Genomic DNA, 17,119 nt, shown 5'->3' on the forward strand with positions numbered 1-17,119 from the left:
AGAAAACACTCGACATATTTTCCACCATATAGCGTTTGCAAGTTGCATCTGTTTATTAGAAGCAAGACTCAAACTGAGACCATGGAAAAACTTAGCCTTCTTTTCAGCTTGTTATTAGTGTAACATCCTCGGGCTTAGAAAGTATTCGTGTCAGCTGATGAGTGGCGAAGACACAAAGCCGTGCCTTAGTACTAAAGTGCCAAATTGTGCGCTTAATTCGTTTTCATGCTAATGTTGGCTCTGATTTGGCCTGCAACATCAACAAGGCTATCTAAAGTCTCCTCACTTTGTTGATTGGACAGATCTGGAAAGATTGATCTCACACTGTGAGGACTTTTATAGATAGTAAAGAGGCTGGTATGCTACTGGAGCGCTGTGAACAAAGGGCAATTTATTGTCCTCTGGGATTTGCAGATGAGAAGATGGAAAGCATAAATGAGGCAAAGTGTCATCATATGGCATTTTTTTTTATTAGTCTGTTAAAGAAAGATCTAATTCTAATTTGGGCTAATGCGAGGAACACTATCAGTCATTGACCGAGGGTGTCTTATGACTTACTTGACGTACTTCGCTCAACAGTCTTGTGCTTTTACTCTGCAGTTTTAGTTTAGACGCTGGGCCAAGTGCAGAGACAGGGTAATTTTAAGAGCTCTTGTACTCCCTGTTCAGTTCATGAACTCGTGCACCCTGCCTCCATCCTCCCCTTCAGCTCCTTGAAGTACAACTACATTAGAATCTCTCGGAGAGCGTCAAGCAAGTCTGTTGCTTCTGTTTACAGGCTACTCAATCACCCTAAGTACTAGTGGCAGACTGATTTCCTTGGAAACACATTCGTAACGGTTCCCCCTGGCTCCTAACATGCAAGGTATTTATCATATGAAAATTTGGAACCATCTGACTCGCATGTTTTACTAGCCTTGTCCTAGAGCTGGGACTGATAAAACATTGTAATATATGCACTGCAGTCAGGATGGAACATAAAAAAAAAAAAAAAAAAATCCCGGAATACTGTGAGATTTACATTCTGTCGGAGGGAAGCGGTTACTTTTATAGCACTGTTGCACTGGAGATAACAACTCCCAGCTTAAAAGTAGTCTTCAGGTAAAAATGCATCATTTGTTTTTATTTTTTATTTTTTTTATTTTATTTTTTTTGCTGTCCTAGACACACAGTTGTGTGCTTTGAGTAAGAATCTAGAGGGGGAAAAAGTAGCTTCAGTTCATTTCTCAGCATGCGAAGCTGCTGAAAATACTGCAGCGGGCCACCTCATACTGTGTATTTTTGGTATGCAGTTAGGGGTATGTGCTTGTGCATACGTGCATCCACTGCTGACCTTCTACCTTGCCACAGCTCCTGTTAATAACTGTTTTTTTTTTTCTGACAGATTTTCTGCAGGGCTGTGGGTGAATTAGCTGAGCTGTGGGTTGGTTTCTAGCACCGTTATATAACATGAAGCACCCATGACTGATGACTCTGGTGCGAAAGGCCACAGGTCACTTTCATCAGCTGACATACATGAGACCTTTTTCACCTCACAGATTGTTTATTCACCTTGGTAACGCAGAGAGCGAGGTCCCTCTAATAATAGCAAGATGTAGGTTATTGTAAGGACGTCTACTGCGGCTGCTTAGCACTGCAATCTTTTCTGTGCCGTCATAGATAAAACTTCAGTTTACATTATTTCTGAATAAAAAGTGAATCAGACCCTGTGCTAGGGCCTCTTTCCAACTTTGCTCTTCTCTATTCCTCTCTGACCTCTCTCTTTACCCAGCACCCCCCTCTGTAGTGAGGAGCGTTCGTTCATCAGCTGTGTTTAAACTGCCGACAGGATTAACTCAGCAAAAGACTTAATGCACATGCACAGTCACCCCCCGTCCTCTGTTTGCTGTTTCCAGGCCACAGATCGACGCGCAGCTCTGTCAGGCTTTCCTCTCTCGCTCGTTCTCTGTCTCTCCGGGCTCCCGAGGCCTCCTCCTCCCATGTCCTCATTTCGCCTGAATTAATTGAGTTCTCATTTTTGTGAGAAAGCTCACAAGAGGGCCGTGTGAGTAGAGAGAGAAGAGAGTGATGGAAAGGATGAGAGAGACAGAGGCAGATCAGTGGCAGAAGCCTGGGGGGGGGGGGGGGGGGGGGGGCATAGCTGTCCCAGAGGTATGCAGTCACCAGTTTCCTGGGGGATGCAAAGGCCCCGCCACAGTGACTTATATCTTTATCCTCTCTCAGTCATTTCTCAGCACTTTAGGGAAAAGTCCCGTAAGCTGTCGGCCAGGGTCAGGCAGATGTGCTTCTTCAACCCCATAACTCAAGGGGGGTTTCCACCTAATTTGAGCGCTTTGCGCCTGTAAAGCTAGGAAGTGGACAAAGTGGAACGATGTCCGTTAAAATAATACTACAGCCACTCATTAATAATAGCGCAACCACGGTAGATAACACAAAAATGCACCAGTACTTATACTTAAGTGAGTAGTTTTGGAAAGCACAATTCTCAGCCAACAGAACACTTTGTGCATCGAGATTGACATGTTAAGGACTAAATTGTCTTATTGCTATGGAAACAACCCACAGGAGGACACAACATTGAATTTTGTCTTTGTTGTACTTTTGGCGAACGCTCAACGTGGAAATAACAGACATGATGCGCAAATGTCGACTCCACCTTGGCCTGAACCCTTTCAATTATAAACCATTACAACTTCTTCCTTTGCAATATTCATGCCCAGGCAGACAACCCAGATGTCTTAGGTTGCTGTAAGTTGAGATAAACACTTGCTGAGTTGTTACAGCCAATCGCCCGTCTCTGTTCCTCAATGTCACTGCCTTAGCGCTCAATAATTCAAAGCTGGGCTGTAATGAGCTCCCCCTAGGCCCTCTCCCCAAGGAGCCTCCCCACTGTGTCTCCACTGTAATGTAGTTATATCTCATGTCAGCTTTCAAATCAATTACATTTCTATCTGATGGCTATGTAATTGCGCCTGATTGAGTTTTTGGCACTTCAGCCAAGTGTGTGGTTCCCAAACTCAAGCCAGTCAAAACAGGAAGCTTCATCAAATGAAACTGTATTTCATCCTGATTGAAGCTGCTTGCATGATAAGCACAACTGTAATTATGATAATACTAACAATAGCAATCTGTGTTTTCTGAGCTTTGTTGTTTTTTTTTTTTGTTTTTTTTTCCTGCTCTCCAGATGAATTTTTTTGCCCCAAGGACAACAAACCGCGTTTACTCAAGATGGAAATGCTGATTTGATTGTTTGCAGCATGTGCAATTTACCAGGCTAAGTGCAAACCATAAAGCTTTTGTATAAAACGTAAGCGCCATTAGTTTTCGTTTTTTATACTGCGTCAGACTTTCTGTTTTCTGCAAGACAGCACGCCACAATGTGCCAGGTGATATGTGCAACTTCCTCTGTGGATCAGGCTTGTTTTTTTGTTTTTTTTTTTAGTTGTTCCTAAATCATTTGTGTGTGTCTGTGTCAGGCTGCATCCTGCAGGGGGTGACTGCTGCCGTCAAGGAGTGTCACTGCTATGGGGGGGGGGGGGGGTGTCTGGTCTGGTTTAGGTGGGTGGTACGTGGGTGGTACATCCACATGAATGCCAGGTCCAAAAGTTTCCCAGCACAACACTGGATTGTCAACAAGATGTTATTTGCTTCTCCTGTCAGTGGTTTTATTGTTGTGGCTCATCAGTGTATATTTTGATGTTGGACATTCTGTGGAGTGCGTCACTGCCAACTGAAGTCATGTCGTCTTTTGGCATAATGCCTAGAAATAACAAGCCGAGCTCTTACCTACAGGGAACTAGCCGACAACTAAGGTCACACTAATATTATTGTCTGGACGAGATCCTTTGTGACTGAATATTATTTTGATTGGATGGACGGATGGACGGATGGACGGATGGATGGATGGATGGATGGATGGATGGATGGATGGATGGATGGATGGATGGACGGACAGACAGAGGGATGTATGGAAATACTGTACATACACAGACTTTCAAGAGAAAAATGTCAGAAGATGAATGGGTGCACGTATGACTTGATGAATGTACACATTGATAAATGGGAAACTGGACGTAGGGATCTGGAATGAACAGCTGGATGAAAGGACTAATGGACAGACAGACATGCAAGAATGAATGAATGAATGAATGGACAAATGTACACATGGATGAGTGGGCATACGGATGGATAGATGGATCAACACAACATGCCTGGATGGACAGAGGAATTGTCTAATGGAGTGGTATTGAGATAGATGAGGGGGAGGGTACTGTGGTTAGGTGCATCAGCAACTAAATAGTGATGAATTGTGGCTGCTGTCAGCGGCACTAAGTATAACAGACATAGTAAAGCAGCCTGGCTCATCCATAATCAGCAGACACAGATGATTGTCTTCATGCCAGAAGAGAACTTCTCTGGAAATAAAGCACTGAGAGTATCTACCAATCTGTCTTTCTATCCTCACTTCATCATCCCTTTTCTTTTTATATCCCCTTACTCTTGGTGCTCTTGCCCTTTAAATCTTTGCGCTTGTACTATTCGCTCCTCATTTCTCTTCTTAAGGCCGTGCGTCTTTCTCTCCGTCTCCGACTGTCTCTCCCGCTCTCTCCGATACTGTCTTTTGTGTTAACAGCCTCCCTTTTTTTTCTTTTTTTTTTTGCAGTGGGGGAGCCACTGGGTGCACATCTACAATCTTGCCTTTCATTTCATGGCTTCTGGAAATGGATGTTTTACTGCCTTCATTAAGGCATGCAGCAGTCAGCGCTGTGTTTTCCCTCTGAAGTTTAGCTCCATGAACCTCGCCATTAGAGGACATTATGGCCCCAGATTTCAGGGCACAGTGGAACACTGTATAATTTGATTAGTGTTATTAATCAAGTGGAATACCGCTTCTTTCGCTCCCATCTCCCTCCCCTCCTCCTCCTCCTCCTCCTTTTTTTTGCCATTTCATTTCTGCCTTCCAACCCTTCAGACATTCTTCCCCCTCCCTTTATCTGCGCACCTCCGCATCGCCCGCACTACGACACTTACGCACTGAAAGTGACAAAAGGCTATACACCTTCCCTTTTAAAAACAATGATTTAGCACTTGTTTTTTCTCCCCCTTCACAATCTTCCGCCACAACCCCCTACAAGCCATGCCCCCTCTCTCTTTACCCAAGACATAAATCAATTGAGATGAAAGTTCCATAATTGTGCTTGCTGGGAGGGATTTGAGCAAAATTGCACTATGAATTTTTTAAAGGGAATTTTTACTAGCTGTTCAGTGAGACTTGGGCGGCGGAGGAAGGTGAGGCCATGAGGATTTATGGGCCTGGATTCTTCATTACTGAAGTAATTTTCTTGCAAATGATAGTGCAGCACCCTGGAGGAGGGGAGGGAGGTGGGGGGGGGCGGGGGGGCTGCCCGCCTGGGAGAGTACAAACCTGCTTAATCTCTCGTGGAGAGAGTGCAGCTCAGAGCACTAATATCATCTGTAAGGGACTGAGGCTCGATTTGTTCACATCTAAACCGCAGTCAGTGTATTTGTGATTCATAGTAATTGATTGCTCAGATTCGTTCCAAGACAAGTTGATTTCATTACGATGGTTAGTGATGTTAGAACACCTAGGAAACATGTTTTATACGACACGAATGATACAGACATGTGTACATTTTGCCAGACTTTTGATGTTTTCAGCCTCAACGATCTACTTGCAAAGGTTGATATGTATGCTAGCTCTGCACACACACTGAAGTAGTTGAGGGATCTAATACTTGTACTGCATGTCCATCCCCATGCTGCTCTAGGCCTTGCTTATCCAAGTTGTCATGTTGTTTCTTCAGCAAGGGTCTCTATGTTTCTCTCTACCCTTGGTCTTTCCTTCCTCCTCATCTTAACCTTTCTCAGTCCAATATGGCTGACATTCTGTCTCCATCTCTTTAGGTGCAGCCAGCAGCAGTGGCCCTCCACAAGGTTAGTGCGTCCACGATGCCAGGTCTCATTCTGTATACTGCCTGCTGTCCAGTCAATTTTACAGCTCAGTAGCTTGAGAAGCAGAGGGGCTAAATCTGCTGCAAGACGGAGAAAGAGAGGGAAAGAGAGAGAGAGAGAGAAAGAAAGAAAGAGAGAGTGGGAAGTGGGGGTCAAAATTATTGTGCACCCTGTCACCAGTTGAAGTTGATCTCATTCCAGGCACACTAACTACTCAAGACAATTAGTCACTTCTCGCTAAGCCAGACCTGAGACTCGAACGAGGGCCAAAAGCGGGCAGGGAGTAGAGGACCCACTGGCATGGCAAAGCACAGCAGCTACTGGAGAAACTCAGTGGAGGAAGCAGTAACTCAAGGGGGAAAGATTCAGCTGGAGTTCTGTTGGAACCCCTGGTGTATGCTTTTTCATAATAGTATCATGGAACATGACACTGGATGTCATATACATCTGTCAAAGCGCTTAAACATGCTGCCGGATATCAACTATTATTCTTTTTATGGGGATGTGGATCATAACTTATGTAGCCATAGTGATCTATGTCAAACCCTTTTGATAAATTCTTTTAGATAAACAAATCAGTCATCTGTTACATTACACATATTTGTCCGTCGGGCGCTTTGGTGCCGAAGATGAGCCCCGAAGCTTCAGCCACCACATGCTCTGGAACAAAAGCGAAGCATGACTAAGGTGGGTGGTGCGTGGAAGATCAGTGACTGGAAAGAGAGAAAAGTTTGTCCAGGGCCCTCTGCAGAGACGCAGCGTGACCAATTGAGGTGAAGGGGATGAATGAGGCCATTCACTGGGCCTAATGAAAGAGCTCCTGCTGGGCCTTGAATGAGGGTGGGCCCATCTGCAGCACATAGGCGTGCACAAACCAGTGACCTCGAAAATTACCCAGGAAGCACTTTGGGACAGTCACCCCAGCAACAGGCCGGGGTTTGCATGGTAACCGGGCGCTTCAATCAGTGTCTGGCAGCCTCTTAAACAGAGCAAATTTTCTCTCTGTATTGAAAGAAGTCCGTGTGAAATCAACTTCGAGGGACATCCCCCAGTCTTTTTTTAAAGGAGGGAGTTGCCAGTGATTGTCCCTTGTGAAAACTTCCAGGAGCTCTCACCATTCTTGAGAGGTGCAGGGATGCTACTCTTTTCCACTTGAGACATAAAAGCCTGTTTGTCTTAGCCACATACAGTATGCATGTGTGCTTCCTGAGTGTATATGCTATACCGTACGCTGGTTAATTATGTACACTAACAGGTTTAGAGGGCTTTGAAATAGATCTGATTACAATGATTCCAGATAATGAACGGCTTCTTCAAAACCCTCAGGGACTGGACATTAAGTTTACAAGCATCTTCAAGGATCTGGATCATTGGCTTTCTCTGTGTTATTTGGTTTAATATATTCAGTCTTGATGAGCCAGAGGCATGCAGGTCATTGAAGTTCCATTCCTGTCTCCGTTCCCTCGTGGAACTTTTGACAGCGTGAAATGACAATCCGCCCCTGCACGCATCTCCCACGTCAAAAAGTAATGAGATTGTGCTGCTGGAAATATCACTACAAAGCATCAGGCCTGCACTCGGGTCTGACTGCACCTTCAAACAGCCCTGCCTGCCAGCTCGCCTGCCTCGCCTGCCTGCTGTAAAAGAAACGAACAAAAACAATCAGAATCAGAGACAGAGAAACGGCAAGGGAAGCTCCCCACGCTGAGACAAACGAACACGCCGGGGCCTTTCATCCTGAGAGTGATTAGCCATCCGAAACGTTTTAAAAACCCCGCTTTGAGTGTGTTCCTCAAACGAAAGACTTCCATTGAGGAGTGGTGGTGAGATGTTTCTCGCTGGGAAGCGCCAGTGATCTAGTCTCTAATTGTGGCATCGCTGACAAGGCTGGTGTGGCTCGGAGCTTTTTAAGCGGGGCTTTTTGCTACGCTCTTGTTCCCTTCCTGTCAGATCCACCACCAAAGGCACCAGGGAACAAAAGGGCCCCTCAGATTCTGTTCTTACATCCATCTGCTTATTGCTTTATGCATAAATACAGGCCTAATTTAACTCACTAATAGTCCCTGGTGCTGGCCTAATGTGACCAAAACTGCAATAATTGCTGTATGTTTGGTTTCGCATATGCACCACTACCTATCACATCTACCGTCGCCTTCATTGTCTAGAATATACCACTGAATGAATTGTCAGCTTCAGAGAAGACATTACGTTACCTTTCTTCCGCAGTGTACCACGAACAAAATCATGCTCAAGGTCTTTGAGGCACATTCAGTCGAGCCGGTAGCAGCTCTCGCATTTTGTCATGGAAAACTTTTCACATGCGCTACCGTTCATGGAAGAGAGGCGTTTTGAGGATTCAAAGAATCAGCGGCGGCGGCGGCGGCGGCAGCAGGGCGAGCACGGAGGAGGAGTTGACACGTTGAAAAAAAACGAGGAAAGGAGTTAAACTGTAGCTCATAAAAATCAGTATTATAACAACATTAATTGATGCTGCTGAGTGCCATATGTGACGCCATATGGAATGGCTGCCCCAGAGGCCTGCTATAATAGACAGCCCGCAGTGGTGCACACAACTTGGCACATTTACAAACAAGGGACGTCCCATTAATATCAGCCACACAGACTGAGCAGGAGACGGAGGGAGAGAGAGAGAGAGAGGGGGGGAGGGTGTGAGAGGACGGTGGAGGGAGGGAGAGGGGGGGTGAGAAGATTAAGAGACGGAACCGAGTCTTGGTTTGTTTGGTTGCCATCTTTAGACCTTTCCCCTTTCTTTATCTTATCATTTCTACCAAATTAAGAAATCTACGGTATGGAAATATTTACAACCTGAGCCCCTGTACTCCCACGGTTCCTTAATTACACTAATAAATGGCCCCTCCCCTGTGGGTCGATCAGACCGCCCTCTGTCCGCCCAGCTGTCACTCCCACCACAGATGTCCAGTGGTCCTTTCATCATACTCACGCAGACACACGCTTTAGCAGGTGAGATGATTCATGGCACCTTGACAAAGGTGGCGTGAACGAGCCCTGTTTAACCTCTCGGTGCCCTAATCTCAGGGCAGCTGTTATTTACTGCTGGAGCCTCCAGTTTCCAGTCCGTGCCGCTCACGGCACTGCTCCTCGCTCACGCTGCATTATGACACTTTGTTCATTTAATATATACTCTATTAAATTAATAACATACTGCATGTCTTGTAAATAGAGATAACAGCTATTAAAATACAAAGGCCACAGTGTTTTGGGCAACTGTATGCACATTATCGTGTTTCCAACTAATTACTGTTCAGCTTTTTTCTTTTTTTTTTCTTTCTAAAATAAAATATATTAAATATAATTCAGTCTGAGCGGTAAGCGGTAACAGAAGATGAGATAAGATGAGATAATTCAGTCTGTGAAATGTCCATCATGATTTCTAAAAGCCTCAAAATAATGTCTACAGATCGTATTTTGTTGGTTCATCTCTTAGAAGCCTGCACTATATTTCATTAGAAAGGATATAAGAGAGAAAGAAGTGGTGACATTTAAGATATTGAATGTAAAACTGATAAATAACATTTAAAACACATATAAAGCTAACGATGATAATTACAGAAGCGAGGATCAATTTTAATCTCCGCAGCTCCAGCCGCATACGGACAGTATCCCCTCCTACGGCCCCTCGTAGCCTGGATGTGCGTATTCCGTTTTGCTCGAGGCTCTTCTGACTCCTCTGACATGCCCAGAGCAGGGAGGCAGAGCAAGATCCTTCTGAAACAGAGTTGTCAGCCATTCTGTTGAGTTTCATAGAATGTGAGGCGAAACAAGAATAGTGTACAGCTGTTTCCTCCCTGACACAGAGGGAGGCAGATGAAGAGCAAAAGAGGGAAAAGAGAGAGAGAGGGAGGGAGGAAGAGGGAGCTCTCCGCTCTGTGATGTGCACTGATGTAGCTGCAGCTCTAGGTCAAACGCTGCCAGTGTTTTGTGTTCATCTTCGTCTCGTCTCCCCAGTGCTCCTCTAAATTATTCACAGCCTGAAGTGTGCAATGTGGCTGCCTCCTCCTTCTTCCCTCTCTCCTCCTTCACTCTCTATTGCTTTCTGCCTCTCTTTTTCTGTTTCCCATCCCTTCCTTTCTCTCTCATGTGACGGCTTGTTCCAGAATCCCCCCCCAACCCATCCCGCGTCTACCATCACCCACCCGGCTTTCATTACTGACTCCATCTCTCGCACTCCTCCTTTCAACCCTGCTCGTCTCTCTCTTGATTCTCTTGACTGCCAGACTAGAGCCAACCGTGTCTTTTTTTTTTTTTTTTTTTTTTTCTTTGGGGAGGTTTTGGGGTGTGGGGGTCTACCAGCTGTTAGTGTCAGCGCCACGGTAGCCCCTGCTTCTCCTCCGCATCGTTCTGCCGGCCCCACTTCCTCTAATTTAATAAGATCCAAGATGTACCGGTTGAGCTGACAGTGTCTTTCATCTCTGATTTGTATTTTCCTCTGACTTCAGCTTCTGATTTCCAAACACTTGATGCTTATTTGGTGAGTTTTAATTAGTCTCCCCCACATCAGCGCCGCTAAATAAAGATGTGCCTCTCAGTCATTTGAATTTAATTGCTGCCAGGGGGCTGAGGTTAGGTTTAGGTATCAGGCATCACATAATTATACCAAACTTTGACAAATTTGTCCCTCAGTCACAACATAGTATAAGCACCGCATATATTATATATATGTATTGTGATATAATAAGTTTAGAATGTCATGCTTATTGGGTGGGATGCAAGAAAAATGCACATGCAGTACAGTCTGAATCTAAAAGTGCGCTCTACATAAACCGGTGCTTTTCTAACTGACTCTCATTGGCATGTAAAGCAGGCGGATGTGTGTATGAGTGTTCAATCCTGTTTAGACAGCGGGGCTTGGAGGATGAGGTGTGCCCCTTGCGGCCACCTGAGGAGGGAGCTCAGCAAAGCGACTTGATTCCAGTTCCAGCCATTGCCACAGGACACTCATATGTAATTCTGTACCCTGCCTACAATAACGTTTGATCATTGCAGAGGGGGGACAGGAGGTACGGGGAGGGGCAAGTGGAGCCGAAGCTTCCACCCTCTCTTTTTACCACCCCCCCCCACCCTCCCCGAGCCCCTTCCCCGCCCTCTCGCAATTGCTGTCACCCAGTATGAATGCCCCCTCTGGCCCGATGACAAGTCTACCGTGAAACGCTTGGCTGCCCCCTGAAATTAGCAGTAGAGCCCCCCGGCGGCACATGCTTCTCATGACCAGCGCACAGTGGGCCGCCGCCAGATTCTTTTCATTATGACTGTGGCCTGCCAGCCCCCTGACTCTACCTCCTTCTGCCTCTTCCTCCATCCCACCCTCCCTCCCTCTCCTCCTCCTTCCCCCTGCGCATCGGCCAGAGCTCAGTAAACAGCATCTGTAGTACTCATCACATTACTGTCGCAGGGAGGAGGAGGAGGGAGGGAGTCCAGCTCTCTGTGGTCGTTGCCCTTATTGCCGTGTGTTTAAGTGTCTTTATGCGTGCGTACAGGATCTCATTTTGTGCGAGCGCTCAGAATACGTACAGGTATATGCATATTCACTGTGGGTTCGTGTCTCGGTGTGTTGGCTTGACAGGATTACTGGGGGAGAGAGAGTTAGTAGTAGCAGTTCAGAGGGTGAGAAAGAGCGAGAGAGAAGGGGAGTAGCAGTACAGAGCAACGCCTGGAGGCTCAATCTGTTCCTCACTGAGCTACATCAGTGTTAGAGACGGCGGCTCGGGCCGCGGGGAAGCCTCCACTCGCTCCATCAAACTGTCAGGCACCCAGCGGAGCTGCACAGGGAGACTCTCAGCTGCCCCCGGGGCCAGTTCAAGTCAACATCCCATTTCCTTGCCTCCCCGCCTAATTTCTCCTACGCCCCGACTTAAATTTCCAATGCCCAGTGTCTGCCTCTGCAGCTCAGCACCACCGGGCCCGGGGCCATGTCAAAACACTGGGAGGTGTGGAGGGTTGTACACGTGTGTGTGTGTGTGTGTGTGTGTGTGCGCTTACCTCTGAAGGCGAGCTAGCTACACACAGTCAGTTGAGACAAGGAGAAGCTGGGGGGCCTTATGAAAGACAAGGTGCAAAAAAAAAAAAAAAAAAAGAAAAACATAAATCAGTGAGGCTTTTTTTTTTTTCCTCCCATTCTCTCTTACCTATGTGCCCATTTTTCTTCCTTGACTATATTCATGACACAGTTGTGTATTCCCTGTCCCTTCAGCTTTCTGGCAGTTTTCTTCTTTCTCTCTGAGCTGAATAAATGCTCCTCGTTTCCTCATACATCTGCCATTACTGTCTGTTTTTTCCTCGCCAAACTATTCCAAGGATCACACCAGCAGCCCAGGCAGCTCTGTCACTCCCACAGGGTTTTTGCTGAAAGCAAAGGTTGAGGGATTTCTTGTTAGAGAGGACAAGGCGCTCCTTTAATTTAGTGAAGAAGGGGGACGACTCTTCAAGTTCATCCACCCTGCTATCCCCATCAATCTGTCTGTGTGCTGCAGCCCGCACCCCCCCCTCCTCCTCCTTCATGACCTCGCCACATACTTTGCATGGAAGTGAAAGAGAGTGCTGCCAGGTCTCAGTGCTGTTTACATGGACTCTGGGTAATGTTAAAGTCTGCTTAGTTTGGCCCCAGGTCAGGACTATATCTTTCCTCACCCTGCCTTGATTTACATGGCCCCTGCTGACTCTTCCCTTAAGTGTGTCAGCTCTAAACCAGAGGTCTCTATGTGTCTGGCTAATGCAAAGAGCATTTCTCTGAGCTTGTCTTCTTCAATCCTCCTTCACTCTCATTCTCTCCCTGTCCTCCCTCAATGGGCTTCTGTGAAGGGAGTTTTTGCTGAAGCTGTCTCTGTTTGCACAGCCAACTCTGAGGTCCCAAGCTCAAATATGGTTTTGCGTGAGAGCCTGTCTAGGCCCCGCTGGTCGATATCATTTCTGCCTGGTGGAGCTCTTTCTCTCAATCTCATTCCCTGTGGACCCCACATCTTCACTTGGATCAATACTTTCCTAATCCAGAGCTCCTAGGCTGACCCTGGGTAATCAGCTGACTTCCCTTGCTGCCTGCTGGGGAGGTCAAGGGTCAAATGGCTGTATAGATTTGATCCTGTGATCAAATCACTTTGCTAGGTGGTGCTTTCAGCCACAGCTAGTGAGGTCAAGAGCAATCGCTTGATTTCTTTTGCTGTTCGTGCAGGCAGCCACGCAGGTTGTTAGTAGATGGGCCCTAATATGAATACAGCAAGTTCATAACCCCTTTTTTGTGTGTTTGTTTGTAACCAATCTAGTTGCATAGTAGCCATGGTCATCATCTCCTCAACTTAGCAGGGACTCGTGTCATGGTAGAAGGACATGCAACATAAAGTCCTGCTGGTAAATCATGAAAGATGAGCTGAAGTAAGGCTTCATCCTTTGCCACGAGGCCAAAGAGATTTTCAGACATCCTGCTGATGTTTCAGGTCCTGGCAGGAGGTCCCCCAGTGGACTTGTGGCTCTTCATCCACGCCCCATCAGAATGGCCACGGCGCCTATGTCCCCACACCTCATCCCAGCATCTGCAGGAGGGTAATTGCGGGAGAAAATAGGTGTTGTTCCACCAGTATCCGAAACTGCTTTGGTCCTCGAGTATCTAAATGGACCATTACCCCCTCTGTGTGCTCTCACTCCAGGAGATCTGGGTTTGTCAGAACTCTTCTTTTTACAATCAGGGGAATCTCAGTATATGTCCCTGGAGAAATGTCTTCTAAATTGAAGCCATTTCTCCTTTCGGGATGAATATGTCTACATTTTTGCTTTGTTGCTTTAGCACTTTATCCACTTGGATAAGGGAACAAGTGAACCAGACGCTGTCTTCCTGTCAAGATGCAATGACCATTTCCCAGTCGGTTCAGTGTCAACATAGTTTTGACCATGGATACAAGACAGCTGATAACCTACTAATAGCATCAATAGCATATTGATACCTCTGCCATCTTCTTTCTTATGCATTTAGATATTTGGAATGACTTACTTCACTACAGACAGTCCAACCTTCGTCACAAATGGTACCATGTCAAGGAGCAAACACATTGTCCACTTTTCTGCTTTTATTCATGTTATGTGTTGCTTTATTTATTTTGAGAAAGAACTGACAAAGGCTCTTAAATGCCAGCAGCTCTGGCAATTCCTGTTTTTCTTATTTTCACTGCATTTCTTGCAGCAAGTGGAGATCAGTATGCAGAAAGACAGTCGTTGACGCCGTGCCAGCATTTGCGTAGCCGGGCAAACTCCTCTTCTGTTCCTCTCTCTATCTCTGAGGCAGAATTCATGGCAGACTGTCCTCCGAGTGTGACAAGTGGAACTGTGTGATTAATTTGGCCAGTCATTTTAATGTGCTCCGGGATGCACAATGCTTATTGTCTTCCCCTTGCACGTCTATCGGAATCTGCCAGAGAAAATGTCCAGGAGAATCGAGACATCCATCCCTCCCTCCCTCCCTCTTTCTGTTTTTTTTTTTATTCTCTCTTGCGTCTCTCTTCTCAGCCCTGCCTCATTTCAGGGCTGAGCTACAGGGTCGTCATGGGGGCCAGCCCAGGTCGAGGCCTGGCTTCAGCCAGGGCCGCTGGCGGAATAAATCTCCTGCCTCTGAAGTGTTGAAAGCTGTGTAAATGTCAAACACGTCCGTCTGATGTGCTGGCTGAGGGGAAGGGGGGTGGGAGAGGGGGGGGTGGGAAGTGTTGGGGGGGTGGGGGGTTGTAGATGAGCCATCCGCTGAAGCTGGTCCCCTGTTACCCTTCGTAGCTTGCGGTTGCCAGGTGCAGATGTTGCTGCTTGCTCCCTGCCTGTGAAGAGCTAGCCAGTTTTTTTTTTTTCCTCTATTTTTTTTTGGGGGGGGGGGTGGGGGTCTATGAGAGACACAAACCACTAGGGGCTTGGCTCCTGTCAAGCAGCTTAGTGAGCAGCATATCTCGCCGATTTTAACAATGTCCCCTCTGACCAGCAGACGTGCTGTTTGGGGAGGCTTCAGTTTGGGGTTGTGGTTTTACATTTTTACCACTTCCCTTCCTTGTGCTGCCTCTCTGTTTGAAAATACATTTCCCTGGTGCACCTAGTCAAAGGAGCATAGGGTGCTAAATGACAGTGTCCTCTTCTCACCACATCTGCACGCTCAAAAACATGAACCCATTTTGTACTTATATTGCATCTCTTACTTTGATTGGACTAAGTGCAATAGCCCAACAGGGCAATCACATACAGTACCGACAAAAACTGCTCTAACACTACTTCCATCGGCCCATCCCTTCATCTCTATAGCATCCCCCCTGCCTATTCTTACTGTTGTTTTGTTCCCCCTTTCCACCTGCCTCTCTCTGCCCTGCTGTGCTGTGTCTCTCTCCGTCTCCGCCTGAGCCATAGCTAGTATCCCTCTTTACGCTCTGCTGCAGTGCATGCTTCTTGTAAAAGGATAAGCACCATGCTGTGTTCTTTTGATATTATTTTTCCTCCTCACCAGCCTCAGCCTTGTGAGGCCTCGTCTCTAGCGTCATGGCTACTGCTGCAAAAACAAGGCCAAGCATGCGCCCAGGGAATAGATCGAGCCAGTTGTTCATCTCCATCACCGACGGTTTAAACCCGTCCTCAGTAATAGAGTGGAGCTCACAACCGCTGTGAGATGGAAGTCATCTGTTCAGCCGCATGCTAAGAATACATTTACACCGATTTCCTGAGGACAGAGCCAAGTTGGAGATTGGATCAATTTCCTTTTTTTTGTGTGTGTGTGTAATGCATAGATATATAAAGATGTAGAGAAACATTGTTTTGAATGTGATTTCTTTTATAGATAAAATCCCAGAGTGGTGAAGGAAGAAGTGGGCAGTGATAACAGGTTGTGATGTGCTTCTTAGTAAAAGTGTAGGAATGGCTAGCAATTAATTTGTCTGGAATTCACAGTCTGAATGGGGCGTTGATTGACGAGAACCCTACGCCACTTTCTCCTCTTAATGCCTTGCACTCTGTACTGAGGAACAGAAGTCCAGAAATGAAGGTTTGTTAATATTCCAGAGAAAAGAGGACGACATCGTATAGAAATATTTCCAGTAGTTTTGTGTTGTTACAGCACGTTGTTACAGTGCAGGTTAAAACTAGACGTTTATATTCTCACTTCATTAGTAGTGTTAATTTCCAATTACCACCGTTTTCAGAGTAAGGGTTAATTATAATAAGTAATTAAAATAAGAAAAATTCTAACAATAACAACCGAAATTGTGTCACACATTTTTTAAATATTTTAGTAAAACAATAGCATTTTGACGTTTTCTACGGTTTGTCTTTCCCTCGTTTTCACAGTTTCTCAGCACTCAATGACAGCCTCTTGATGTGAATTCAAGAATAATACTTCCATATAATAACCATATTATTTCTATATTTAAGTTTGGACTCTTTAGGAAAACATCAACTACATCCCGTGATAATTTGGTTTATTTGTACAAGTACTGCAACTACACATGCTGCACCGTCCACTCTGTCCATTAGGAACCAGGGGTCCTGATTGGGGGTCAGTGATTAAAACCTCCTTTTGCAGTAACAGATAGAACACGTCTTATTTAAACCTCCCAGAAGAGGGTCCGTTGTTCTCTTCGCTATTGAAGTGTGTGCTGTCATCACGCCAAGATCTGAAGAGCTCTCTACGGCCTTCAGACTAAAATAAACTGTAAGGAAAATCCTATTCAAATGGCGTTGGTTCCAGATGACTGCCAGCATTTTCAGTTGGAGAGATAAAAATCGTACAGATTGATGCGGAAGAGGTCTTCAAGAGCTCAATTTCAGACATAACTGGGGTTACTTTGCTGCCTCTGGGACTAGACAACTTGCACTCACTGATTCGACTGCGAACTCCGGGTCGTATCACAGGGGGCTTGAGGATAATTTTCCACCAGAGGTGGACTTTTCAACAGGTTAGTGACCGTAGGCACACAGCAAGTCTACAAAAACGTAGATCTGAAAGAGAAATGGAGGTTTCTGGAATGACCTACTCAAAGCCCAGATTTGAATCCCAATGAAAAGTCGTTGAGGAATTTGGAACTGGCAGTTCTGCTCTCTTCTATTGGCAAAGACTCCTGTTGTATGTCTTGTCTTTGCATAGTAGGATGAATCATGGGGC

At 46.0% G+C, this 17,119-nt stretch overlaps 1 protein-coding gene across 11 annotated transcripts in view; it reads left to right on the forward strand.

Moving 5' to 3' along the window:
• The window catches only part of fbrsl1 (fibrosin-like 1), a 255,188-nt gene that overhangs the window by 151,567 nt on the left and 86,502 nt on the right, over positions 1–17,119 (forward strand). For 8 of the 11 annotated variants that reach the window (XM_047591773.1, XM_047591768.1, XM_047591770.1 and 5 more), the window contains exon 5: positions 5,926–5,955. The exons of the other annotated variants lie outside the window; for them this stretch is intronic. In XM_047591773.1, coding sequence (XP_047447729.1) covers positions 5,926–5,955 — 30 coding nt within the window. The remainder of the gene's footprint in view (positions 1–5,925; positions 5,956–17,119) is intronic. 11 annotated transcript variants of the gene reach the window in all.

Source organism: Mugil cephalus, chromosome 8 (assembly GCF_022458985.1).
Source record: "Mugil cephalus isolate CIBA_MC_2020 chromosome 8, CIBA_Mcephalus_1.1, whole genome shotgun sequence".
NCBI lineage: Eukaryota > Metazoa > Chordata > Actinopteri > Mugiliformes > Mugilidae > Mugil > Mugil cephalus.